This window comes from Neovison vison, chromosome 2 (assembly GCF_020171115.1).
Source record: "Neovison vison isolate M4711 chromosome 2, ASM_NN_V1, whole genome shotgun sequence".
Classification (NCBI taxonomy): Eukaryota; Metazoa; Chordata; class Mammalia; order Carnivora; family Mustelidae; genus Neogale; species Neogale vison.
In genome coordinates, this window is record NC_058092.1 from 93821627 (window position 1) to 93838959 (window position 17333).

Here is a 17333-nt window from a genome sequence, read left to right on the forward strand (position 1 = left end):
AATCAAGAAGCAGAATCTTAATTACAGATAACAGTGATGGTTACCAGAGGGGAGGTGGGTAGGGGCATGAGTGAGATGGGTGATGGGGATTGGGAGTGCACTTGTGATGAACACTGGGTGATGTATGTTACGTGTTGAATCACTAAATTGTACACCTGAAACTGATATAACACTGCATGTTACCATGTTACCTAACTGGAATTACAATAAAAACTTAAAAAACCAAAAAGGAAACCCAGAGCACAGAGTGAGCCTCAAGTGAAACACACTCAGCAATATTCACTGTATTGACACCAGTCCCCAGTGAGTTGCATATTAACATGTGGCCGGTAATTTAACAGCACCTCTAGTCATAAATGAAGCATTCTTAAAATAGTAAGTAAAATATTCCTGATTTTAAAAAAAGGTCTATGGAGGTCAAGAGAATAGGCAAAGCAAAGCATTAAAATAAAACAAAAACATCACCAAAAAAGTAAGAATAAAAGGCAGGCATTCTCACCTGGAATAGTGCCGTAGAATTGCTATTAAAAACTACAATAAAAAAAAAACTACAACAAAAGAAAAAGGATTCTAAAATAAAGACAATGGCAGGATGCTGCATCACTCTTAGATACCAGTGTCTTAAAAGATGATAAAAGACAAAGAGCAGTACTATCACTTCACATAGAACAATCCAAAGTATATTGTTAAGTTTAAAATGTGAGGCATGTATTGTTATATGCTACCATTTCTGTGTGCATGTATACACATGTTCAAATAAGACAGAAGATTATGATATATACAAACTTCTTGGTTATATACTTAGAGATTATGTATAGAAAAATAAGTAAGAAACTGGTCCCTTAGGGAAAGACACCAAGGAACAGGACTGGAAGAAAATGATTTTAATTTCAATTTCTCCACTGTGTATGTATTAAAAAAATTTCTTTAAAGATCTGAATCCTAAAATAGCCCTTCTAGCATGTTATGATGAGCACTAGGTGTTATATGCAACTAATGAATCATTGAACACTACATCAGAAACAAATGATGTACTATGTGTTGACTAACTGAACATAATAATAAAAAAAGGGAAAAAAAGAATAAAATAAAATAGCCCTGCTAACATAATAAGTGGGGAATAATACTTAATCTCCTGGGCTTCAAGTTTCCTAAACTGAATTTTATTTTTACAAAGAAAGTAAGAGATGAATATATTTTGAAAGAATTTAAGGTAATCAATAAAATATCAAGTATCTCTTTGTTTCTGTTCTTTTTTAACATATGTGTAACAGGGGAGAGGAAGTAGGTAAGTGCAATTTACAAAGTTTCTTTCTCATATAAACTCATTTAAATTCCAGAAAAACCTACCAGTTCCATGGAATGTTGTGCCAACAACACGAACACAGCTTGGTACCCGAAGATCCCAAAACCTAACAGTCTTATCTTGGGAACCAGATGCAATCATCCAGCCACTCCAGGTATAAAGTGCTAAAATATGGCCTATAAAAGATCATATACTCAGTTATTACTGTGTAACAACAGTACTTTTCCTTAATACATTCAAAGGTAGGTACTCATTATTGGACATGGGATGATCTGGTTAATCAAATATACTGGCAGGTAGAGATTTTCCACATGTATCAAATATAGTGGCAATTTTCTTTTCTTTCTTTTTTTTTTAAGATTTTATTTATTTATTTGTGAGAAAGAGAGTGAGATAGAGAAGCAGATTCCCTGCTGTGCAGAGAGCCCAATGTGGGGCTAGATTTCAGGACCCTGAGATCATGACCTGAGCTGAAGGCAGACAGTTAAATCGACTAGGCCACCTAGGTGACCCTATTTTGGCAATTTTCATAAAACCAAAATCCAATAAAATGCACAACATGAAAACCATGCTAAGCAATCTGTTTTGTGTTTCAGTATTTCAGGATATCATAATTAGTACTGAAAAAATTTATCATCTGAAATTACAGCAAATTATGACAAACCAAAGGATTGTGGGGTTAGAATACTGGCTTTGCAAGAGACAGACTTGAGGTCATATCTCAGTCCTGCTATGTTTAGTTGTAAGATATTGGTCAAGTCTTGTCTTCCCAATTTTTTTTTATTTCATATATAAGATTGAGATAAAACTTCGTGACTTATAAGGGTGTTGTGAGAATTAAGTTAAGGAATTATCTGTATAAGCAAAGGATTTAGCACACCAGGGGAAATGTTATTTATCATTACTGTGTTGTTATCCAAAGTTCCCAATATAAATTTTTAAAATAAAAATTTCCTGTCTTGAAGAAGTCCCTTTTGATAAAATACACCCCATTAATGAAAATGCAGAGGGGGAAAAAGCACAGGTTGAACAAAAAGAAAAGTAACATCTAAGATATCACATACCAGTATGTCCACTCAGAGCATGCAGGCCCTGTCCTCTTTGACAATCAGTTGTATAAATGTTACAATCCCCTGCTCCAGCACTTATCAAAATAGCTCCACCACTTTCTGGGCCTTCCATAAATGCCAAGTCTCTAATTGTCCCATCATGCATACTAAATTCCAGATCCGGTCCTGAAACAACAATAAGAATTTAAAAAAAAAGATGCTGCTCAACTTACTATGATAATTTGAGATTGCTAAACTGTCTCAAAACTAAGCAAGAATAATTGTAGAGAGGTGTGGCTTATATTTTCATTTAGGGATTAATACTATAATCAATTTCACTTTACTGAGCAAAGAATTTGAAGTGTTTTTCTGATTTTTTTTAAAAGATTTTATTTATTTATTTTTTTTGTCAGAGAGAGAGAGAGAAAGAGTGAGAGGGAGCGAGCATAAGCAGGCAGAGTGGCAGAGGCATAGAGAGAACCAGGCTCCCCGCTGATCAAGGAGTCCTATGTGGGACTCCATCCCAGGACCCTGGGATCATGACCCAAGCCGAAGGCAGTGGCCCAACCAACTGAGCCACCCAGGCATCCCTGGGTTTTTATTTTTTAAGATTTTTTTATTTATTCACTTGACAGAGAAAGCAAGCAAGAGCATGAGTTGGGGAAAGAAGCAGGCTCCCCAGCTGGGCAGGGAGCCCTACTCGGGGCTTGATCCCAGGACCCCAGGATCATGACCTAAGCCAAAGATAGACACTTCACCAGCTGAATTACCCATGCACCCCAGCAAAGAACTTTAAGAAATCAAAATACTGGGGCACCTGGGTGGCTCAGTGGGTTAAAGCCTCTGCCTTTGGCTCAGGTCATGATCCCATGGTCCTGGGATCGAGCCCTGCATTAGGCTCTCTGCTCTACGAGGAGCCTGCTTCCTCCTCTCTCTCTCTCTCTCTCTGCCTGCCTCTCTGCCTACTTGTAATCTGTCAAATAAATAAGTAAAATCTTAAAAAAAAAAATCAAAATACTGATTCGGTTATCATCATTCCTTTTTTTAAAAAAGATTTTGTTTATTTGACAGACAGAAATCACAAGTAGAAATGAAAGAGAAGACAGGTACTCTAACATATTCATTAATGCACTGTTAGTAGTTATTTTAAAAGTACCTTTCAGGGTACCTGGGTGGCTCAATGAGTTAAAGCCTCTGCCTTCAGCTCAGGTCATGATCTCAGGGTCCTGGGATCAAGCCCCACATCGGGCTCTCTGCTCAGCAGGGAGCCTGCTTTCCTTCCTCTCTCTCTGCCTGCCTCTCTGCCTACTTGTGATCTCTCTGTCAAATAAATAAGTAAAATCTTAAAAAATAAAGTTACCTTTCTAATAATTTTTTAAAGATTTTATTTTATTTTATTTGAAAGAGCATATGCAGGGGGAGTGGCAGAGGGAGAGAAGAAGTAGACTCTACAGTGAGCAGGGAACCTGATACAGGGCTGGATTCCAGGACCCCGAGATCATCACCTGAGCTGAAGGCAGATGCTTAACGGAGTGAAACACCCAGGCATCCCTGATAACAACAATTTTCTAATTATTAGACAACTGTAAGAACTTAGCAAAAAAAATCAATCATGCCTTATGAAGGCAACTAAGCAACTTTAATATAAAAAACTCTCCTTAAGGCTATATTCTTAGATTATACTGAAAATAATACAAAGATACATAAAAGCTACAACATTGGGAAAACATTAAGAATACACTGGTAAGCTACTGCTTACATACTTGGGACCTACCTGTTGCATTACAAGTCTCTGCATTGAAGGGCAGAACTTTGACATATTTGTCATTGGATCCTGTTGCTAATAACTGTCCACAAGGACTCCAGGCCACACAGTAAATGGATCCTTTATGATGTTTATTCCTTTTAAAACGTACCACTGGCTGCTTAGGGATGTCATGTGCACTAAAAAGAAAAATTATAGAAAGACTTCAATTTCTTGCTTGCTGAAAGAAATGAAGTTCTATATTATTGTTGTTCTTGAGGGAGGGAGCAAAAAAGTAGCAGACAACATGTCAATAACAATTTTCAAAATCTTGGAAGAAATAAATTTAAAGCAGATTTAAAATCCAAAAGTAAAATTATGAACTATTCTTAGACTAACCTCTTATTTCAGACCACACAGGAAACAAGATTATTTTTTTAAAAGTCTCCATTTCACATATTTTTCATGGATTTTAACTCAAACACAGAAGAATGAAAAAAAAAAAATACTAATGCTTCCAAATTCAAAAAGTTCAAAAAACATTAAACATATAATATGGAGCAAATGATTGAGGCTGAGGGAAGGTAAGGGATGAATAAAAAATAAAGGAAGCAGAATTCTTTCTGGAGTTTCAAATCTGGCAACGGTTGATGTCATGACTATCCACATACAGTAAGGTAGATATAAGTGTTCTGGTCCAGTTAAAAGTACTAGGCCTTAAAGGACAGAAGAATTTTTACAGAAAAATTATGGCAGAAGAATAGCTCCAGTGAAGATAATATATAGTAAGGAAAGTGCCAGCCCAGTGTGCAGTATGGGAAACAGCCTATGGGGCTAGCAGAGAGAAGCCCAGGGTATTCTGAAGACTGAGTGGGATGGATACTATAGCAGGTGAGGAGCCGCAGGCATGGCTGTGGAAGGTCCTGAATAGCCAGGCTCCTCAAGAGTATGGCTTTTAATGGGAGTCAAACACTGGTTTAGTGGAATAATAGCATCTTTTTTTTTTAAACTAACAAATAATGTATTATTAGCCCCAGGGGTACAGTTCTGTGAATCGTCAGGCTTACACACTTCCCAGCACTCACCATAGCACATACCCTCCCCAATGTCCACGACCCAACCAACCGGAGTCATAGCATCTTATCCACACTTTAAAACACAGCCTAATATTAGGACACTAAAGATTTTATTAGATATGATAACATCAAATCTATGTAAGAAAATGTACATGTTTTTGGAGATTCATCATAAAGGGTGAAATGACATCAAATTTACCTTAAAATACTTTAGCAAACAAACAGAACGGATGAAGCAAATGTGACAAAAATCTTGACAATTACTTTATTTCACTGCTCTACTTTTGCATATATTTGAAAAGTTCCATAATTAAAAACAGAAAAAGAAAACTGATAAATTGCCAATACCTAGAAGGTACTTAATACTGATCTAGAAAATAGATTATATCAAGATTCTTTATAGTTGCATATATAATTCATGGCCTAATCAAAATGGACAAAAATTTACAAAATTAGTCAATAATTCTTATGTATATTTCTTAAGCATTGAAAATAAAAATTGAAAGACTTAATAAAAGAAAAAGAAATAAAAACTGAATGCTACCAAATTGCAATTCTGAAAAAGGAACCGATATATCTAAATTAAAAACTGAAGCAAGAATGATAGTACAAACCACCTTCCTTACCTTGGATCAATTACTTCTGGATAGGCACATACTCTCAGAGTTTTTGAATTTGAGCCTACAGCATATAAACCACCACCTGGATGAAAAGCCACTGCTCTAACAGCTTGTGTGTCTTCTAGGGTATTAATACAAACAAACTGCTTTTTTGATTTATCATCCTGTGGAAAGAATAAATATGAAAGTCATCTTAGGAAAAAATGAATTTGAAAGAATTCATCTTTAGCCTATTTTACATTCATTTGAATTGTATTATTCATTTTATTACTTCACATTAACTACCTATAATCACATATTCTTTTAAATGGCAAATTCAAATTAACCCAAATTTTTCTGCTTTTTGCTGCCATTGCTGAACTAAGTTCAGAAAGCTCAGAAACATTCAAAGCTTTCTTTGCTTATTATGACAAAACATAAGACTATGCATTCTCATATAAAGTTATCTTTAATTATTAAGGAAAAAATAGCCCAGGGGTGCCTGGGTGGCTCAGTGGGTTAAGCCTCTGCCTTCTGCTCAGGTCATGATCCCAGGGTCCTGGGATCGAGCCCCGCATCGGGCTCTCTGCTCGGCAGGAAGCCTCCTTCCCCACTCTCTCTGTCTGCCTCTCTGCCTACTTGTAATCTGTCAAATAAATAAATAAAATCTTTAAAAAAAAAAAAGAAAAAATAGCCCATGCAAATAACTTTTATAAAAATTAACAAAATATCATTTTTGTTTCTAAAAGTAGGAAGTATAAGACTATTAATCAATCCACTTCCTCTTGGGTGGGGTAGCGGGGATAGTTTACCATTATCTCCAGCAATGAATAGTTCAATATTTCAAACTGAAATTGTAAAATACTCTTTTAAAATTATAAAAATGATTTTAATCAGAACACTAAATTTGAATCTCATTTTAATTTTAAATTGTCAACCTATCTGGTCTCTTCTGAGGAAGGCAAGTTGAAGCAGTTCTATATAAGTTTTGATGGCTCTTGCTATTAATATCATTTATAACTACCTTGCTACCCTGACCACAGGGACTGAACCTGGAACAGGGACCTCTAGACTGGGTGTAGTCAATAGACCTAACCAAATCCTGCCTTCAGGAAGTATGAATGTCAAGTATACACACAAAGCCAAGTTACTTCAGCTCTATATCAACAAAGAGTTTATTATGCCTCTCCCTACACAAAATTTTATCTATTCATGGAATAAATACATCCTCATGGAGAATAGGGGGAAAACCTGGTGGGTCATACTATGTCTCTCTTAGATAATTGAATTCTTTTATTACTCATTTGAATTTATTTGGTTAGAAATGCTATATTTTCCATTAATCCACATGTAAGAAATTGCCAAATGAACACCAGTGATAGATAAGAGAAAAAGAGAGGTAAATGACTAACTGATTAAATGGCCACTAGCACACTAATAATCATTATTAAAGGTTGCTTTAGAACATATGTGGCAGAGCCATCAATTAACTTTATTTGCTCTTCTTCAGTGTGTTTAAATATTTTAAGAAACTTAGATATTTTTAAAATAGATTTCACATAAAAAATCTACATTCTTATAATTTCTTGAAAATCAAAAGAACTGGAAACACTAGATAAGCATATTTCTTTGCACAAGGGACAAATACTCTTATGTGCTTATCACAATGTCAACTTTATTCATTTATGTTACCTGTCTGGTTCCATCAGCGTCTGAAATAGTGTCTTTGTGTATGGGATTAAAGTTTGAACTAAAGAAAATAAGGTAGCTGTATAGTAGTTTAGGGAAGAATGTCTTGTTCCAAAGCAAAAAACAGCTGCACTGATGAGAAGCCCAAAAGAAATACCAATAATATCTAAACAAATTAACCATAGGGTTTTCAGAGAGTAGTGCACAGCCCCAACTCATGAGCCAAGATTGCTATTATAAGCATTATAAGCTTTCATTTATCCTTGCAACAAATAACATCATTAATAATAATGATTATTTCTAAAAATGGTTTTCTATGAATTGAGAATTCCTTAGCAATATCTGCAGGTATATATAAAAATAATAATGAAACCTCCTTCCCCAAAGCATTAAAGCATTACCTCTTCCCCTCTTGACCTTGATAGATTCCCTGAAGAATCTCCAAGAGGTGGCTTAATGACTGAATGTTCTGATGCGCTGTGTGAATAGAAATTCAAAGTTTACTCTGAATAAAACAAAAATATTTATCTTTCAACCTCAGATATATATGTATATTTTTTGGGGGGGACAAATGACCCACACTAACCCCAGTCAAAGTAATTCTCTGAAGCCATTTATTAAGAGACTCTGGGATTCAGTGACACCATACACAGTTGTAAGGAGCAAGTGAGAAGCCATTCTGAAAAGGAGATCAAGTTAAAGTCTACAAATTTTAGAGTGAGATGTCACGAAGCTTTCCCCTGCTGAGTTCTAGAATCCTGGATGCTATATTTAAATGTCACCCCAGGCAGGAACTTGGATTGCTCTTTAGGAAAATTATCTGGCCTAAGACAAAAGATTAACAGGAAGTGACATCTGAAAGTCTTCAATAAAACAATGTTTCCCCTATCACTTTCTGTCATGGAGACAGATCCATCTATATACATAGCCTTCCTTCCAATCAGCTTTTTTTTTAATGCCTCACTCTTTACAGATAGTCAAAGATTTCCAGATACTTGAAGAAAGCCTCCTAGATAAAAAGAGATTAAAACAGAAAAAGTGGAGTCCTGGGTGGCTCAGTTGGTTAAGTGTCTGACTTTGGATCAGGTCATGATCTCAAGGTCCTGGGATCAAGCTTCAAGTCAGGCTCTGTGCTTAGTGAGGAGTCTGTTTCTTCCTCTGTTCCTCTCCCTGCTTATACACCTGCATGAGCACACTCTCTCAAATAAATAAAAAATATTTTTTAAAGCTTTTATCTATTTATTTGAGAGAGAGAAAGAGAGAGACAGAGAGAGTACAAACAGGGGGCAGGGGAGGGAGCAGGCACCCCACTGAGCAGTAAACCAGATGCAGGGCTCCATCCCAGGACCCAGAGATCATGGCCTGAGCCAAAGGCAAATGCCCAATGATCTGAACCATCCAGGTGCCCCTCAAATGAATAAAATATTAAAAAGAAAATATATGGAAAAAGGCATTTGGTTTGTATTTCCCTGATGATAAGTGATGTCAAGCATTTCTTCCTGTCTGTTGGCCATCTGTATGTCCTTGGGAAAATGTGTATGTCTTAAGCTCATTTTTGTTTATTTGTTTTTGGGTATTTAATTTTATAAGCTCTTTACCTATTTTGGATACTAACCCTTTATCAGATATATCATTTGCAAATATCTTCTCCAATTCCAAAGGTTACTTTTTAGTTTCATTGATTGTTTCCTTCCCTGTACAAAAACTTTTCATTTTGATGAAATCCCAATTGTTTATTTTTGCTTTTGTTTCCCTTGCCTCAGGAGACTTATCTAGTAAGAGGTTGCTATAGCAGATATCAAAGAGGTTGCTACCTGTGTTCTCCTGTAGGATTTTAGTGGTTTCTTATCTCACATTTAGGTCTTTAATCTACTCTGAATTTATTTTTGTGTATAGTACAAGAAACAGGTCCACTTCTATTCTTTTGCATGTTGCTGTCCAATGTTCCCAACACCATTTGTTAAGAGACTAACCTTTTCTCCTTGGTTATTCTCTTTTGCTTTGTCAAAGATTGACTATACAGTGGGTTTATTTCTCAGTTTTCTATTCTGTTCTATTGATCTATGTATCTGTTTTTATATCAGTACCATCTTGTTATAATTGCTATGGCTTTGTGATATAACAAAACTACAATGAGATATCACCACACATCTGTCAATGGCTAAAAGCAACAACACAAGTAATAGCAGGTGTTGCCAAGGATGTGGAGAAAGGGGGACCTTCTTGCACTATTGGTGGGAATGTAAACTGGCACAGCCACTCTGGAAAACAGTATGAAGATCCCTCAAGAAGTTAAAAATAGAACTACCGTACAATGCAGCGATTGCACTACTAGATATTTAACCAAAGGTGGCAAAAACACTAATCCAAAGGGATACATGCATATGTTTACAGCAGCATTACTTACAATAGCCAAATTACAGAAGTAGCCCAGGCGTCCACTGATTGGTGAATGGATAAAGAAAATATGGTATATATACACAATGGAGTATTATTTAGCCATTAAAAAATAATGAAATCTTGCCATTTTACAACAGCTGGATGGAGCCAGAGATTATTACGCTACGTGAAATAAATCAGTCAGAGAAAGACAAATACCATATGATTTCATTCATATGTGGAATTTAAGAAACGAAACAAATGAGCAAAGGGGAAGAAAAGAGACAGGCAAATCAAGAAACAAACTCTAATTACAGAGAACAGACTGATGGTTACCAGATGGGAAGTAGGTAGGGGAAGGGTTAAATAGGCGAAGGGGACTGAGAAATGCACTCACTATGATGAGCCCTGGATGCTATATGTAAGTGTTGAATCACTAAATTGTACAACTGAAACCTGAGTGGCTCAGTTGGCTAAGCATCTGCCTTCAGCTCAAGTCAATTCCAGGATCCTGGGATCAGAGTCCCAAATCAGGCTCCTTGCTCAGCAGCGAGCCTGTATCTCCCTCTGCCTGAGACTCCCCTGCTTGTGCTCTCTCTGACAAATGAATAAATAAAATCTTTTTTAAAAGAAAAGAATAGATGAAGCAACTTATACGTGGAATTTAAGAAACAAAACAAATGAGCAAAGGGGGGAAAAAAGAGACAAACCAAGAAACAGACTCTTACCTATAGGGAACAAACTGATGGTTACCAGAGAAGAGGTGGGTAGCACGGGGAAGGGTGAAATAGGTGAGGTGAATTAAAGAGTGCATTTGTAAGGATTTTTAATTAAAAATTAAAAAAAAAAAGAAGAATAGATGAAGAAAATACTCAACTATTCCTATTGCATAAATTAACATTGTTTACAAATGATAGCCAGATAAAAAATCTTCCCCAATTAGTGAAAACACAAATATGCATGATGTCTTCAGTTGCTGTAACTAACTGTCAGACGTCCCAAGAGGGTCTTGCTGCAATCATCCCAACATGCTATAAAACACCTTATGCCCTCAAAGTCCATGAATTAAAGTATTATTTGTTGGAAGGTACTGATGGCAAGAAAAAGGAAAATCAGGGAGAAGATAAAACTGTAAGATCTCTGAGTAAAATGACTTATAAAAAAGAGAATCATCTTAGAGGTAGTGAGAAAGCAAAAATAAAAATAGGAGAACAAAAGCTACTAAAAAATTCATAAGTCAATAGAAGAGAATACAGATAAATACAGATCAGAAAAATATTTGATATGTAATGGTCTCCAAAAACTTTTATTTGTAAAACTCCAAAGAGAAGTTCAACTTCCTAGGTTTCCAAACATTAATAGGATGTTAATATTTCTAGGTGTTACAAAATAAAGTACTTACATTTGGTTTCCACAAGGTGATTCCTCAAGAAAAGGTATGTGATTCGTTGATCCAGGATTACGCGGGGTGCTTGTGTGAATATTTGAAGCATCATGTGTTAATCTCTGACTGGAGTCTTGGGGTGGTGTGGCAAAACTAGTTACAGAAGAATTATTAGATCCATTGCTTTTGCTCCCATTACATTGCTGGTTGAGCACTGACACCTCACTACCAAGGCTATCCATTCCAATATTTAATTCACCAAGCTTTTGAATGGACCTAAAAAATAAAACAATGTAATTACATTAAAATGAAAGCTTAATCACATTCTTAACATATAGAAGGGAGAAGCCTAGGTGGCTTGGTCAGTTGAGTGTCTGCCTTGGGCTCAGGTCATGATCTCGGGGTCCTGGGATCAAGCCCCCACTTTGCGCTCCCTGCTCAGGGGGGAGTCTGCTTCCTCCTCTCCCTCTGCACCCCCCCACTTGCACTCTTTCTCTCACACATGCTCTTTCTCTCACAAATAAATAAATAAAATCTTTAAATATATATATATATATATATATGTAAGATTATAAGTTTGAGAAGGTAAATACAGGAACATATAATAAATAAATGGTAAGTTCAGTACTAAAGTTACCATCATTGCCTTAAGACATAACTAAGATACTGAAAGATCCAAATTTTCCTACAGTATCCCCAGTGTAGGATACAGGTATTTTACCATAAAAATTTTTTTTAAAGTTTTCTTCTCTAATATAGCTTTGGTTTAATTTTCAATTTGAAACTTAAGTTCCCAAAACAGTCAATAAAAATATCACCACTATCAAAATTTCTCACCAACAAAACAAAACAAGCCATTTTCATCTCTCCAGTAATATCATACCAACTAGGAAATATATGATTAGAGCTTAGCAAGGGACAAATTCTAGTGGCAATCTATTAGTCACACATTTATTCATTCTACACAGACAATGTGCCAGGCTCTGATTTAGGAACTAGAGAGCTAGAGCAGGAAGCAAAACAGCCTCAAGGTCTTTCCCTCATCACAAGTCTTCCTATATCTCCCTAAGACTTCTTTTTTTGGACTCAGGACTCCAAACAGCACAAAGAGGAAGCTGACAGGCTCTGTTAACATTTAGACCCAGAACTGGCCCAGCAACACTTTCTACAACCTACATTCAATATGAGAGAGGAGTACACAAAGGGTACGATTACCAAGAGGTGTTGGGGCTTATTGCATTTTCTCGTTTTCCTGCATTAAACATGAGAGAGAGAGAATGTATTTAGGGCTTGGAAAGACTTTAAAAGAGCAGTTCAATATTATTAAAGGAATTGGCAGCCATTACTAAATATGTAAGTTAATTTTAACTAGGTTACATTTCCCAAATGTTATCCTATAAAACACTAATCCTGTGACGTGCTCCCCATAAAGAAGGAGGTCAAGTCAACTTCGGAAATGCAAAGTATAAAGTCTAAAATGTTAATATCATTTTGACTCTCTAATAGTGGGGAGGATGAGGCAGAATATGCTTATAAGTGCCAAATCAGGGTGCTATTTATTAGTATTGATAGAAACAAAGTATCAAGAAGTATAAAGTAGTGAGAGAGTACTGTTAATAAAAATTCTATTGTGCTTTAGTTGATTTTTTTCCAATAAGATCTACTATGTAACATGACTTTTACTACTTTTCCTCTTTCATGACTCTTGGAAAAGAGATGCAAAATTTAAATCTGGAAACTAGCCACTGCTAGAATGATTCGAAAAAATAAAACATTATGGGGAAAGTGTATTTCATTTTATAGATTCTATCTCTATTTCAATTATCCATAGTATTGGGTACTTTAAAAAGTCCTGGTACTGGCTCAGATATATAAAACTAAGGGCCTAGAAAAAAGGTCAAATAAAAGTATTATATTAAAGGTTTAGAAAATAGTAGATAAGAGAGTTAGGAGAACAACAGAGAATTTATATGAAACTAATGTACAAAAGCCAAATACCAACTAGTAACTTGAATTCTGTTTACAATTGTCTTTAAAGGAAAGATAAACCATCTTGAACAGTTTAACTTTATTTTTTTTTTAGATTTTATTTATTTATTTGACAGAGAGGGATCACAAGTAAGCAGAGAGGCAGGCAGAGAGAGAGGAAGGGAAGCAGGCTCCCCACTGAGCAGAGACCCCGACGCGGTACTCGATCCCAGGACCCCGAGATCATGACCCGAGCTGAAGGCAGTGGCTTAACCCACTGAGCCACCCAGGCGCCCAGTTTAACTTTCTTTTCTGAGGAAGTACATCCCTTAGTACTATTAGGGTCACAGAACCTTGCCACTTTATCTTCCGATTTAATGCTAGCCATCTGCTTCGACTAAAAAAATAAACGGTCAGGAAATCCAACTGCAGCCATGGTCTTTATGGATATAAAGAAGACGTCTAAGAAGCAGAAATGGCAGTTCATCAAAATAGGTTAATTCCGATAAGCCACTGACTTATCAGAGGTGATAAGAAAATGATCCTCAAATGCAATGTTCAAAAGTCTATTTAGGTTCTTTAGATTACCTCTATAAACATTCCTTGCGTGAAAGTCTGAAGACAGAATCGATTTCAAGCTCACTGACTTGCACAACCCTCAGAGTAACAAGAAGATTACTCCCAATATTATTGAATCAAGTAAAGAACTGACAGTCACCACTGCATTGCCTAATCATAATCACAGCAATATCCTACATTTATGGTAGGTTATTTCCCAAATACCAGGAATTATTCTAAGTAATTTTTTATATATTAACACATTTAATCTTCTAACAACCTTTGCTCATTTAAATATATGTATTCTAGTTTATTGATTTTTAAAAAGACACATTATCATCTTTCTAGATATATACACACCCATCTCCTATAATTAAAAACAATGTAAGTGCATACTGTCTTGGCAAAAACTGTAAGAAAGAATAATTTTAATATATTGAATGCTAAAGAAACTGAAAGTTAAGGATCCAAAATAACAAAAAAACAGTGAACACTTAGTATAGTGCTTACTATATGCCAGGTACTATTCTTAGCACTTTGCGTAGATTAACTCATTTAATCTTCAGGTCTATTCTGTGGAGTAGATGAGGAGACAAGCAAAAAGAAGCCAAGTGACTAGGAACCCTAGGATCTCAGCAACCCGGGGACAGCTGGATCCACCTGGCTATTTGCTTCCGGCTGAGCTCACCACCACACTTCTGCTCTCGTTGTTTAGAAGTGAAAGAAGGTTTAACGGGAAGAAGACCAAAATTAGATGAACACTCAGAATGCTGTGAAAGGAAGCTATTCCGTAACTCCCCATTATTTGAAACACTTAAAATGCTTTAAAATTTCAAACTATATGTGGAAAGTAGCAGTTGCTGCGTGCTTTCAATAGCTTTGAAACAATTCCTTGTGTTTTAAAAAGTGACTGAAAGACATACCTATTAAGGAATTGTTCGGTAAGATTCTGCTGCTGATCAGGTCCATCCTCCTGATTTACACCTCCCTCGAGCAGCATTTGTTGGTATATTTGTCGCTGTTGCTCCTTCTGTTCTAAATGCTGTTGATAGCGTAATCTTTGCCTATAATATTCTTGAAATTGTTCTGTTGAATCTCGAAGCTTAAAAATATTAGAAAAAAATAATGTATTTGAGCAGACTATGATTAAATATATGTCCCTACCCAACAGGAACTTCTATAAACACTGGATGAAATATACAAGTAACTATATTTAACAATTGGAAAACTTAATACATTGCTCTTTGAAAAATAATACAGTATCCATGAGTTTATATGGTCAAGTAGATCATTTAATTTGCTTTATTCTAAAGCAAGAGACTGACCAAAATGAATAGTCATCCTGGATCTCTGACTAACCCAAAATAAAAATGCAAATTATAGTAGTCACAAAGGGTCATGGAATTAGAGCTGTATTGCTTGAAAAAAATACTGTAAGACCACTTTAGTATTTAATAAACACAATATTAACTTTTTCCAACACTGTTTAAAAAATTATTTATTTATTTGACAGACAGAGAGGACCAGCATGGGGAGTGGCAGGCAGAAGGAGAAGCAGGATCCCCTCTAAGCTGGGAACCCAATGAGGAACTTGATATCAGGACCCTGGCATCATAACCTGAGCTGAAGGCAGATGCTCAATCAACTGAGTTACCCAGTGTCCCACACTAACTTTGTCCCACACTTAATTTAAACATGTAAATGGTTTAATAGGTTACTCTAGAGAAAAACTTTAAAAATTTCTCTCAAAAACAATACTTTGTTTCAAGTGGCCTTTCACAAGAAAATGGAATAAATGGGTAGTAAACTTAATCAACATTTCTACATCTTTATTCTAAAAGAGCTATATAGCACCCAAACTTACCAGACTTACATATTTAGTAAATTCCAATAAAGAAAGATGGAGTCCGGTCATATTGCATCGATCATGTGACCTGGGGTCTCTCTGGAACAAGTCAATCATCTCTAAAATTGGCCCACACTAACAATAAGCTTAACAAATAGTCTTATACAGCTAACTAAAGCTAAAACTCTCTCCCCTTTTCCAAGAAGTATTTAAGAATCCTCCTCTCCTTCATAACTTACAGCAATAACTCTGAGACTAAATTATCTAGGTGTCCTTTTAAATTTTTATTGTTGGTAAAAATAAATAGAAACTTTGTCATTTTAACCACTTTTATGTGTCAGTTCAGTGGCATTAATTATACTCACAACATTGTGCAATAATTACCACTATCTATTTCCAAAATTCTTCATCAATTACAGAGAAAGTCTGTAACCATTAAGCAATAACCTCCCATTTCTTCCTCCACCAAGCTCCTGATAACCTCTATTCTACTTTCCTTATGATTTTGCCAATTTAGATATTTGATATAAGTGGAATCATATAATATTTCGTCCTTTACAATCTGGCTTATTTCACTCAGCATGATGTTTTCAAAGGTCACCCATGTTGTAGAATATGTCAGAATTTCATTCCTTTTTGTAGTTGAATAATATTCCATTGAATGGATATATCACTTTTGTTCATTCATTAATCTGTGGATGGACACTTGGGTTTTATCTACTTTTTGACTACTGTGAATAATGCTGCTATAAACATGGATGTAGAGATACCTGTTTGAGTCCTTGCTTTCAATGCTTTAGAGTGGAATTGCTGGGTTATATGGTAATTCAATATTTAGCTATACTTAAACTCTATGTTTTAGCTATATTTAATTCTGTATCAAAGATACCACCAATCCATAGTGCACCATTTTACATTCAAATCAACAACGAATGAGGGTTCAAATTTCTCCATTTCCCCACCAACACTTATTCTTGTCCACAGCTTTGAGTTTAACTATCCTAGCAGTTGTGAAGCTATATTTCATTGTGGTTTTGGTTTAAATTTCACTAATGACTAGTGGCACTAAGCATCTTTTCACATGCTTATTAGCCATTTGAATATATTCCTTGGAGAAATGTCTATTCAGCTCCTTTCTTCTAAGTTGAATTGTCTTTTTTGTTGTTGAATTGTAGTTCTTTACATATTCTAGATATTAAACCCTTATCAGATATATAATTTATAAATGTTTTTTCCCCATTCTACTGGCCATCTTTTTACTGTCTTGATTAAGTCCCTTGAGGCACAAAAGTTTTTAATTTTGATGAAGTTCAATTTATCAGTTTTTATGTTTGTTGCTCAAGCTTTAGGAATCATATTACACATAATAAAATCCAAGATTATGAATATTTGCTCTTGTGTTTTCTCCTAAGAATTTTATACTTTCAGCTCTGATATCTGATAATTAAGTTGTTCATCTGTTTTTAGTTAATTTTTGTACATTATATGAGGCAAGAGGTCCAACTTCATTCTTTTTCATGTGGACATCTAGTTGATCCATCATCATCTTTCCCCATTGAATAGACCTGACACCTATACCAAAAGTCAATAAGCCACAGATATATGAAATTACTTCTGGTCTCTCAATGTTGTCCACTGCTCTATACTTCTATCCTTATACAAGTACCAAACAGTTTTGATTACTGTAGCATTTGTAGCTATTGTAGCTTTGAAATCATGAACTGTGCGTGAGTTC

The 17333-nt window shown here is 35.5% G+C and overlaps 1 protein-coding gene across 6 annotated transcripts in view; it reads right to left on the reverse strand.

Annotated features, from left to right (window-relative positions):
• The window catches only part of WDR47 (WD repeat domain 47), a 62687-nt gene that overhangs the window by 9268 nt on the left and 36086 nt on the right, over positions 1-17333 (reverse strand). For 4 of the 6 annotated variants that reach the window (XM_044238824.1, XM_044238823.1, XM_044238818.1 and 1 more), the window contains 7 exons: positions 14676-14854; positions 11245-11502; positions 7865-7940; positions 5802-5959; positions 4130-4299; positions 2371-2547; positions 1351-1482 (listed from right to left, as the gene is read on the reverse strand). In XM_044238824.1, coding sequence (XP_044094759.1) covers positions 1351-1482; positions 2371-2547; positions 4130-4299; positions 5802-5959; positions 7865-7940; positions 11245-11502; positions 14676-14854 — 1150 coding nt within the window. The remainder of the gene's footprint in view (positions 1-1350; positions 1483-2370; positions 2548-4129; positions 4300-5801; positions 5960-7864; positions 7941-11244; positions 11503-14675; positions 14855-17333) is intronic. The other 2 variants (XM_044238822.1, XM_044238821.1) reach the window with 1 other exon arrangement.